The sequence below is a fragment of the Triticum aestivum genome, chromosome 6D, assembly GCF_018294505.1.
Source record: "Triticum aestivum cultivar Chinese Spring chromosome 6D, IWGSC CS RefSeq v2.1, whole genome shotgun sequence".
NCBI classification, from domain to species: Eukaryota; Viridiplantae; Streptophyta; class Magnoliopsida; order Poales; family Poaceae; genus Triticum; species Triticum aestivum.
Window position 1 is genome coordinate 144,646,699 of NC_057811.1, and position 10,942 is coordinate 144,657,640.

Below are 10,942 nucleotides of genomic sequence, written 5' to 3' on the forward strand. Positions count from 1 at the left end.
CTAGGCGAGACGTGGTGCGAGAGCACGAGGCTGGTGCACGTCCAGGAAGATCCCAACCGAAGAAGTCGGCGAATGCCTCGACAACGTCCTCCGCCAAAGGTCGCTCGAACAGGAGGGCGTATCTGTCTAGCATCTCGCTTGGGATGGCCGCATTGTCGTCCTTGACCAGCCCAAGGCGACGCAGAAGAACCCGCTTCGCCTTCATCTCGGAATTGAGGCCCTGGTCAGCTTTGGCGATCCTAAAGCTTCGGCGGGGTGGGGGGGTGAAGTCAGCGGGAAGCTCTCGCCGGCGACGGCACGGCGGCGCGGCCAGAAGGGGTTGGGGGCGAACGGAGAGCACGTCCACAAACGCAGCCAAGGAAGTGGAGCCGGTGTCTGAAGCCGCGGGCGTGGTGGAGAGCGGGGCAGCACTTTGGGGCGGAGGGCAGGCTGGCGAGCGTGCAGGGGCCGAAGCGTCAGGCGAAGGGTCATGCATGTGCATGCCGCTAGGCGGTGGGCCATCATCAGCCAGCCACGCCTCATGCGGGCGCGCGGGAACCAACGAATCAGCAGTAGTGGCGGGGCTAGACGGACACGCGGGGCGGGCCAAAGGATCGGGAACCGCAGCGAGCGCAGACGCTGGTTGGTCAATCACCGGATCCAAAGCCGTGGCAGCATCTGCAGCGGGCCCGCGGGGGGATTCGTCCAGGGCGAGCGCAGACGCTGGTTGGTCGGACACCGGATCCAAAGCCGAGGCAGCATTTGTAGCGGGCCCGTGGGGGGCCCGCCGGATAAGTAATTTGCATATTTATATTGGTAAGAAATGTGCCGCTCGTGCCGCACCGGGATGGTAGCCAGACTAGATTCTTGAACTTTATATAAATTCCATAGAAAGAACAACTGCACAATAGTTTTGGAGTAGACCGCTTCTCCATTTCTTTTCTTTTCTTTGGGAGAAATACAATATAGAAAGCTCCTGCCGTACAAATGTAAGCACCAGAGTTGAAATCTAGTAGATGGAGTTGTGCACCACTACTCCAGCACGACACCAAGATGTGGTTCTCCCCTTTTCTACATTTTCAGTATCTTGGCTATGGATCGTGTGTTTCCTCTAATTCTGAACTTACACCACAGTTCTGAAGTCTGAACCTGATCCTGATGGCTCCTCTAATTCTATTCTGAACCAGGAAGTGAGCATTGATGGGAGTACTTGTGGGGCTGTTCTGAAATCTGGAAATAAGATTCAAGTGGAGATTGAACAGAGCAGAAACCCCTCATCCTTTTTCTCAACTTTTAGTCCAACCTGCTCCCATCTTTTCCATTCAAATCTTGCAAGAGAAGGTGAGTGAACATTTTCAACGCAACAGTGGCTGGATGTTACGTATAAAAAGGGGAGTGCCTAGAACTCATTTAGATGAGATATAATTTGGTCTTATTCACCTTGAAAACAAAAACAGATACAACCCACGTCAGCACACACGCATCTTATAGCATCACATCCAATGACTATAAAAGATGAATGAGACCAAACTATATCTCATCTAGATGAGTTCTAGCAAAACTGTATAAAAAGGCCTAGGCCAAAGCGCTCCATCAACAAATCGCATTACCACCACGCACTCGCACGTATTCCAGTGCGTCACTTGGAAGGCTCTACACGAGCTCGACCGCGCGTGGCAATGGAGATCGAATCCAACACGAAGCAGTGCAGAGTTAAGGGAGCACCATCTGAGGAGGACCGGCTGAGTGGCCTCCCCGACGACGTCCTCCACTCGATCGTCGGCCGGGTCCCCCTCAAACAAGCCGTCCGCACCAGCGCCCTCTCCACGAGGTGGCCGTGCCTGTGGCTCCACGCGCTCGCCGCCTCCGCCGTCCTCGACTTCACCGACCGCGAATTCGCCCGCGGCCAGTCCCTGGGGCGGATCGTGGCCACGGTGAACCGCTGCCTGGAGGCCCACGGCGCGGCGCCCCTCGACGTGTTCCGCGTGGCGCTGTCCCCGTTCGACGCGTTTGGGCGGGACGTCGTCCGGTGGGCCGCGGCCGCCTTGGGGAGAGGCGCCAGGGAGGTGGGGGTGGACCTGACGCAGCACGCCGACGGCCGCGGGGCTCTGGAGCTTCCCGCGGACCTCTTCCAGGCCGAGAGCTCCCTCGCGGTGCTCAGCCTCGGCCGGTGCAGCCTCCGCGACGTCCCACCCGGCACGGCGGGGCTCGCCGGTCTCACATCGCTCTCCCTCAACCAAGTCGACGTCACCGACGATGCTGTCCGGGACGTGGTCTCCGGGTGCCGGCTGCTCGAGTTTCTGAGCCTGGAGAGCTGCCACCTTCTCGTGTCGGTGAGGGTCGCCGGCGAGAGGCTGCGGGGCCTGGAGATCGTGCGCTGCCTGGCCATGCGCCACCTGCAGGTGGCCGCGCCCGTGCTGGAGTCCGTCGTCTACCACGGCGACGTCCTCCTCATCTGGAGAGAGGACGAGCCGTCCGGCGTGGAGTTCGTTGGCCCGGGCGGCAGGACCGATGCCAGGCCGGAGCTAAAGGACGCGTACCTGACCCACATCGGCTACGGCGTATACGACGAAGTAATTCACGAGTTCGCCTACTCGGGCTTCTTGGATCAGGTCGCGCATGCCAAGATTTTGACACTTTGTTCCGTGGGCATGCTGGTACGATATTCAAACCTGTTCTTGCCTAGGAAACCAATTAGGCGATTAACGGTGTCTTTTATACGATCAGCACCTGGAAGAAGAGCGATTGTTCGCGGAGGGCGACGTGGATGCCCCGAACCTAGAAGAGCTGCAGCTGCTAATGGACTCCGTCTCCATGGGCGACGACGATGTTACTCGCTTCTCCGGATTCTTAGAGCTTGTCGTGGCGCCGCTCCTCGAGCGCCTCTTTATCCGGGTAAGCATCCTGATATACATACATGATCCATTCGAACCTGACTTGCCACGGCGTGCGACCCTAACGAGCTACCGGCTCTGTGGATCGAACTTGCAGCTCCCAGACGCGTGCGGCGGCACGGCGGGGACCGGCGAGGGCGCGGACATCGTTCTCGAGTGCGAGATCGCTCTCGACCACCTGACGTTCCTCAAGGTGGTGAACTTCCGAGGGACGAGGTGCGAGCTGCGGCTGCTAAGGTTCGTCCTGCGCAGGGCTCCTGTCCTCGAGCAGCTGGTGCTCGTCACCCCGGAAGACGTAGGAACTCCGGGGCACCATGACCAGGGGAGAGCGTCCGCCTGCTACTTAAGGTCGTCCAAGAGCACGTGTCAGAGATCAGCAAGGCGTGGCTCTGGCAGGAGCCCTGTGTCACCGTGTGCCGGCCGAGGGAGGACGATAGCCGGAGCCCTGCACACACCAAGTACTACCACCATGATCATGCATAGTTCAACTAGAGCTAATTAATTAGGCATGGTTAAAGAAAAAGCACCCAAACCTATCAATAAGCCACAAGCCTTTTTTACTACTCAGTTAAAAAAGGTTATTACTAAGGTTTGTATATCGAAACATTAACAGAATCACTAAAAGTCTCACGTCAGATATTGAGGATCCCGTCACGAACGCTTCATCCACTATCTGACCACCTGCACGAATTTTGACGCAAGTTCATCGCCACGTCACCCATTGCGAACCGTCCGCGCGGACGGGCGGTGAGAAGGACCCTTTTTCTCGCACTGGATGGGGTGAGACGGCCCCCTTTGTTATGCATTTCTAGACCAGTCCACTCATTCTCTTCCCCACTCACAGCAACCATCACTTTCGATTCCACCCCGACCAATCGCCGACGAGGGTGTGTGTGGTGGCTTGCACGTGGTCCGTGGATCTCGGCGGCATGGTACTAGCTCGAGAAAGCGATGGCGCTCGAGGATGCACAGGGGCAGCGGCGGCGGTCACCATCGAGGGTGTTGCAGCGGCCTGCCCGCGGATCTCGGCGGCATGATGACGGAGCTAAAACTGATAGATCTCGGATAAGGGATCCCGAAGTAAGTGTCTAGATGTGATGGTAACAAGGACATGAGGTTTTACCCAGGTTCAGGCTCTCCGAAAAAACAATATCCTACGTTTTGTTTGTTTTTATTGTTTTGGGTTGGAGTGCAAAGTACAGATAATCTATCATGAGATTGTTATGTTATTCTACGAGTCCTATCCCTCGGTTTATATAGGTATTGGGGGGTCTAGGGTTACAGCGTCCAAGTCAGCTACGTATTAGGAAATAGTGTCTTCGACGAATCTCGCTTCTTGAAGTTCACGACAAGTTTTCGGAAGCTTTCCATTCACACGTCATGGGCCGTCTAGCGTAGCCCACTCCTGAACCGACATGGGGTCCTCGACTCGTCCTGGCCCACCAGGCTGAGAGGCGACTTGGTGAGAGACCCCCAATCCAGGACACCATTAGCAGCTCCTGAACCGGTCTTCAAGTCCCAAGGTGCCCTTTGTCTTTGGTCGTCAATCTTTGAAACCGGTTCAATGAATTTTTCACATAAATTGGACTCATCAGTGTGGTGAAATGTTTGTGCTATCTTTGATAGAAACTGCTTGATGAATTGGTAACGCTTTGTTGTTTTGAACAACATCGTGTTAAATGTGAGTACGAAAGTGATTTACGATTATCATAAACTACTTTCAATTTTTACATTTAAAAAATATTAAACTTGTATAGAAAGATGTTTCTAATGTATACGAAAAATATTAATCATGTGTACGAAAAAATGTTAATGGCATTTAAAAAATATCACAGGTTTGGAAGAAAATGTATGCCATATTTAAAAAATAATTATACATTATAAAAAATATGTTCATGTAATTCGTAAAAGGAACCCATACATTCAAAAAAATGTACGTTACATTAAAAAATCATTACAAGATTTTGGAAATTTGTTTGTGAAATTTTGAAAAAATCTCTATATAATTCAAAAACAATTATCATTCAAAAAAATGTTTCGACATGTAGTAAAAAATGCTTAACACCTATTAGAAAAAAAATGCTCAAAAAAGGATTTAAAAAATGCGAAATTGTGTATTTAAAAATGTTAAAAGATATATAAAAAATTAGATGTACATGAAAAATATACAAACGTGTATAAAAAGTTAATCTAAAAATATATATTTTGCAAAAATGTTAATCATGTATTTGATAGATGTTTAATGAGTACAATAAAAATGTTCCAGTTATATATGAAAAAAGTGCAATGCTTTTGAAAAATGTAGACATGCATTAAACACAAACAACAATGAAAAACAGTTAAAAAATGAAAACCCGATAAAAACTGACTAAGAAACAAAAGAAAAGCAAAAGAAACTGAAGAAATCAAAGAGAAACAAAGCAAACCGAAGTATAAAGAAGAAAGGAAGAAAAGTGATGAAAAAACAAAGAAAACCAAAGTAGAAGGAAGAGAAAAGGAGAACCTGAGGAATACCGCTGATATTTATTTTTTTAAACCCAAGGAAAGAAGAAAAAAGAAACAGAAAAGAAAACCGAAAAAAACTAGCACAAAGCGAACCTACAGCGACTTGCCACAGAGGAAACGAGAGACAAGCGCTAATGGGCCGGCCCGATAATTGTCGCCTGTTTACGTATAGCCCCAGGGCCGGACTGTTTACGTATTCGGTTCCAGAAGGCAAGAGGTGGGGAGAGTTTATTAATTTCCATCTGGCCATAGTTCAAAAAAAAATCCATCTGGCCATAGAAGCAAAGCCCAGGAACCGATCGCGCGGGAGGAGATGGCCGACGGAGAGGACGCTGGCGCTGCCCGCCGACGCACCGCCGTCTCCGACTACCGGAAGAAGATGCGCAACTTGAGGGACTCGCGCGTCGGAGCTGGTAAAGGCGCACAGTCTCCCGTCCCTACTCCGTTCTGATTCGAGATGTGTTCCGTGATACGTCGGGGCGTTGAGGCCTGGCCTGCGGTGTTGCCTCGGTTCTGCTCATCCAGGGGTTATCATCGGATGTTGCATTAATTGTTATTTTAGGGTTTAGGGTTATTTAGGTGGATAAATCCTATTTTATGATAATGGCTATCCAAGGGCTCATTCGGTTTAGGATTTTCAAATCAAAGAAATAGAAAAGTTTTTTTTTTGAACCGAAACCCGTAGAACAATCGTTCTACGGTATGAATTAATTAAAATAAAAATATTTACAGAAGTTTACAAGTCACAGAGGATTAAGTCAACCAATTCCTGCTCTATCAAATCCCAACATGTTATGAATGATTGGGATGCCCCCTTCACATTAGTTCTGAGGAATTTTCCATGAGGTATTTTACCTAACGCTAAGAATTGGGCTAATATTGACACAATTCTACAGAATCTAGTACCTCCATGTTAGGAAATTAGGCAGATTTCGTTTAAGCTTAATCCATATTAGCAACAGACTAGGAACATCTAGCGCATATACATATAGAGCAATGGCACATGTCAAGAAAGAGAGGGTCAAAACATGCGAGGGCTCCGGAAACTCCAGTGCAGCAACATCTTCGGCCATGGTGGTGAAGACATGGTGGTTGCCTGCCGTAGGGGAAATAGTCGAAGCAGCCGGACGGACATAGAGGATGTAGTCGAACTTGAGGGAGCAGTCGCGCCGAGACACTCCTCAAAAACCTTATCGCCCCTCGCATGGTGCAGGTTCTCAAGGGATGTGGTTTCGGAGGCCTGCTTTTCCGGACGGCTGCGCAGTTACAGGGATGGGATCGTCCAAGAAGCAATTCAGCACTAGGAACTTGGTCCCTGTGTGTGTGTGAGCGCGCGTGCGTGTGTGCGCGCGCACACGTGTGCGTGTGTAGCTTCTCTCCTCTACATAGAGGGGATGCGTGGGAGAGTGAAGAGATGCAACTGACACATGGTGGAAGAACTAGAAAACATGATGAGCTCGAGTATTGACGCGTATGCACTTCCGAGCAAAAATTTGGTTCTTCCAAGGTAAAAATTACACCCGAAAAGATGAGGGAGAAAAATTACTCACCCGATAGGTTGGAGAAGGAAATATGTACTTGTCTCTTTTCTACTGACCTTCTCACTGTATATGCAACTACAATGGTGCATTTATAAGTGACGTGAAAACCCTTATCAAGTCGGCTTGGACTAGTTTGACGAATTGTCCATGGCCCTTGTAAGGAATTCTTAAGTAAAAATACTTTTAGCCATAATGTTTTCTTGTTTCCAAAGGCATACATTTCCATTATGATTAGCTTGATTTCTCATATGACACACGGTTCATCTACATGCAGTGAACGAAAACTTAAAAAATAATCAGGATTTTGCAAAGATTGAAGATTACTTGGAGCCACTCCAAACTGTTGGAGAGCTAACATGAGAGGTTCTCGTCCTTTTGACAACGAACATTGTAAGTGAAGTGCCTTTCTTTCTGTGTTGTTTCATCAGTATACTTGCACAATTATTTTTCACTTGCCCTGGAAAGTTAAACGCCTTCCGTGAGATCCTTTTCAAGTTTGTAAATTTCTATGCTTCCAAAATTCCCAAAACAATCATTTTTTAATTACATGTACAAAAATTTGTGGAAAAAAGGTTATGATCATGTGCAAAATATATATAAATATATGAAGTTTTATTACAACAGAGGCACCCGTGTCTTTAGTTCCACAGAAATCCTAGAGAACGAACGATTTCTGTATGGTCTTTCAGCGTGACGACCTATGTGTCATTGAATTTGGCTTGTGGTGTTGGGCATGCAGGGATGTAATTGTTGTATTTCATCAGCATGACCTGGTTAACTCCCAAACGGTGTTGCGCGGAGTAGCCGTCGTGCCATAGTCTTCTATGGCATAATAATTTATTTTGTCATGAATTTTGCTATGAAATAACTACCAAATTGATCTGTTTTACTTTGCATTTCTGCATGAAGATGGCACGTGTAGTTTTTGCTTTTCTTAACTAAAATAAAAACTGAAATGCCTACTTCTCCAAGTTATTGTCGAGGCTAGCTGCGGCCCAAGATACTGCCGGAGTAAAGTGGACAAGGAGATACTAACTCCTGGAACTCCCGTCAGGCTGGACATGAAAACTTTAACAATCACGCATACTCTGGAAATGCCAGGCGAGGTATATAATTAGTTTTGTTAATTTGTTTAATTTGTTGGTGCATTATTTATCATCAGTTTATTTTAGAACCATCTGTTATGTTTAAAACTGGTTCCAGTGATGAACCCTAAACGTGTCCCTTCAGGTGGACCCTGAGGTATCACTGGTGCTTGATGAACTCAGAAAGATCATGGAAATGCTCGAGATGGCATCAATGCATAGTCAAAGATTGCTGCTTGCGCTTGGAATTAAGCCCCCGAATGTGAATCTAAGAAACAAAGCATCGATCCATTCTGGAGGACTCCGCCCCCGTAACGTGCTTCGGATGGATCACCGCTCGAAACAGAAATGCCCGGAGATGCCCCAGCACCGCCACTGCCGCCGTACAAGAGGAGACCACCGATGGCAGTGGCAAGGATAGGAAGAGGGGCGGAGTAGTGGCGCTCATGATTTAGCTTGCGAGTCTTGCTAAAGGAATTATTGCCTGCAAGTTTTGTTTCATGTGCATATGGCCAAACATACACTGATATTGATTTGGGAAATCTTTTTTTTTTGCAGGGTTTGATTTGGGAAATCTAACACATACTCAACATAATGTTGAATGTTCTATTGCAACCATTTTAGGCCCAGTTTTCCTTAGTGGTTTTACACCATTTACATCGTAGAAAAAGCATCATAATTGTTTTTTCTTGACATAAAAGCATCGTAATTACTGACACTAGATAAGCATGTGGAAACCGCACACTCACACAATTATTCCAAAATAGAATAAACCATTGATGGTTACCTCTATACATTTACATAGTTCAGTAGCAACACATGAGTTTATTTAAATAGTATATACTAGTACCTCCGTTCCAAAATAATTGAAGTTCTAAGTTTGTTCTAAGTTAAACTTTTTAAAATTTGACTAAGTCTAGAGTAAAATATATTAGCATCTGGAACACCAAATTACTCTGATAAGATTCTTTATGATATATATTCTCGTACTATGTGTATTTGGTGTTGTAGATTTTAACACATCTTTCTATAGAGTTGGTCAAACTTAATCAAGTTGACTTAGGACAAAACTAGAACTTTAATTATTTTGCAAATGAGGGAGTAGTACATGAGGTACTTGTGGCTACACTTGTATATTCTGTTTAGAGGGCCTAGTTGATGCTCCTAAACAAGGCGATTTTAAGATATTTTAAAATACCACAACTATGTTGTACTCCTACATTTGCCAAGCATAATTATCTAAGTGGTTATTAGAAGAGGCTATCTAGGCAATGAGAATGCAATGAGTTGAAGTTATGTTGTTTACTTGTTTTTGAAAGAAGATTTGATTTCGAATATTGCCTATGGAGGCCGAGATCCATGGAGCTCGGTTTTGAAAAATTCAAATTTCATATTTTCTACATTTTAAAAAATTCTGAAAAAAATACAGATATACATGGAGGCATAACATACATGTGTGTAAATTTTTAGGGCAAAATACAATTGAAATGAGAGCTGCGCAAAAAAGACAAATATGAGGCTTTTTAACACATGATACTATTCATCCTCTCAGGCCATAAATTTGTCTTTTTTGTACAGGTCGCATTTCAACGTATTTCATCCTGAAATTTTACACACATACACATAACATCCTTATTTACTTGCACATTTTTTTTCAGATTTTCTTGAAACCGAAAAGTTTGATTTTTGATTTTTTTTCAAAAAAAAAGGCCTCCATGTAGGCCGAGAGCCAAACGTCCGTTCTCATTTGATTTTCACTATCAAAATTATGAATCCATAGACCTTTCTCTTCTTTTCCTTTTTGATGTGAACATCATGCTGGAAGTATCACAATCAAAGCATGCTGATGTATTCATAGTACCCCAAACATAACCCCTCCAGGTTCTTTTCACCGTATGAGAAGTGGCATCGGTCATTTGGAGTTCTGGGGATGATTTAAGGATGTTTCTAGCAGGGAATCGAAACCGTTGGATCTAAATTAATTTTTAATCAATATATAAGTTGCTTTTATGTGAACAAGCATGATGTTCACCTTTTAAAAATATAAGGAAGATGTCCGATAATTGAGCAATAATGTCCATAATTATGCAAGAGTGACTACTAAACAAATGCAAGAGATAATTATGTATCACATTGCATTAAGCCCTTTTTCTGTGGGAAGCGTTTCCACAACTTCATTTTCTAAGGGCTTTACCAAGCATACTTTGTGGTTTCTGAAAAGTCCGCAAGCAACACACTCGTTTGTGGCTAGATTTATATCTGAACTGTCAATGATCCAGGTGAAACCCAATGCGAATTTACAAGGAACCCCTCATGCAGATGGAGCGCCACATGCAAGTGCCTTGGCACCTCTAACGGGCTTCGCGAAAATCCACGTCGACGGCGCAGTTTACAGGGACTGACGCGGATCAGCTGTTGCAGTGTGTCGTGATGAAGCTGGAGACTATCTTGGAAGCTCAGCATTGGTTATCGAGGACCAACATGACCCGGCGACGCTAGAGGCGATTGCTTGCAAAGAAGCATTAGCCTTGGCTGAAGATCTTCTTCTCCAACATTTTGTTGTCTCCTCCAACTGCAAACAGGTGGTGAGCGACATCCGCAATGGAACTCAGGGCCGTTATGGCTCGGTTATCAAAGAAATCAACCTTCGAGCTGCTAGTTTTAATTGTAGTTTTATGTTTGAAGGTCGAGCCGTTAATGGCGTGGCCCATAGTCTAGCTAAACACTCTCTATTCCTAGATCGAGGGAGGCATGTTTGGTTGTCAAACCCCCACGACCCGGTTTGTATCCCACATCATGTGGACTATCATCAATAAAGTTTAGCTTCTGCCCTAAAAAAATAGAAAAAAATTAGAACAACATAAAAAGTTAGTTATTTGAATGAAAATACAAACAAAGATCGACTACTAGAAAAGTTTTGCCATGACCCCTCATTACT

General features: G+C 45.9%; 1 protein-coding gene and 1 long non-coding RNA gene across 2 annotated transcripts; both read left to right on the forward strand.

The window, feature by feature from the left end:
• The first annotated feature begins 1,561 nt into the window (after window positions 1–1,561).
• On the forward strand, window positions 1,562–3,510 carry LOC123144168 (F-box/FBD/LRR-repeat protein At1g13570). Its single transcript, XM_044563216.1, has 3 exons — window positions 1,562–2,636; window positions 2,707–2,874; window positions 2,971–3,510. The coding sequence occupies exons 1-3, from the start codon at window positions 1,659–1,661 to the stop codon at window positions 3,373–3,375; spliced, it is 1,551 nt and encodes a 516-aa protein (XP_044419151.1). The 5' UTR covers window positions 1,562–1,658; the 3' UTR covers window positions 3,376–3,510.
• A 2,093-nt stretch (window positions 3,511–5,603) lies between these two features.
• LOC123141362 (uncharacterized) lies at window positions 5,604–8,026 on the forward strand. Its single transcript, XR_006470233.1, has 3 exons — window positions 5,604–5,791; window positions 7,194–7,309; window positions 7,892–8,026. It is a non-coding gene; the product is annotated as an uncharacterized lncRNA (long non-coding RNA).
• The last annotated feature ends 2,916 nt before the right edge of the window (window positions 8,027–10,942 follow it).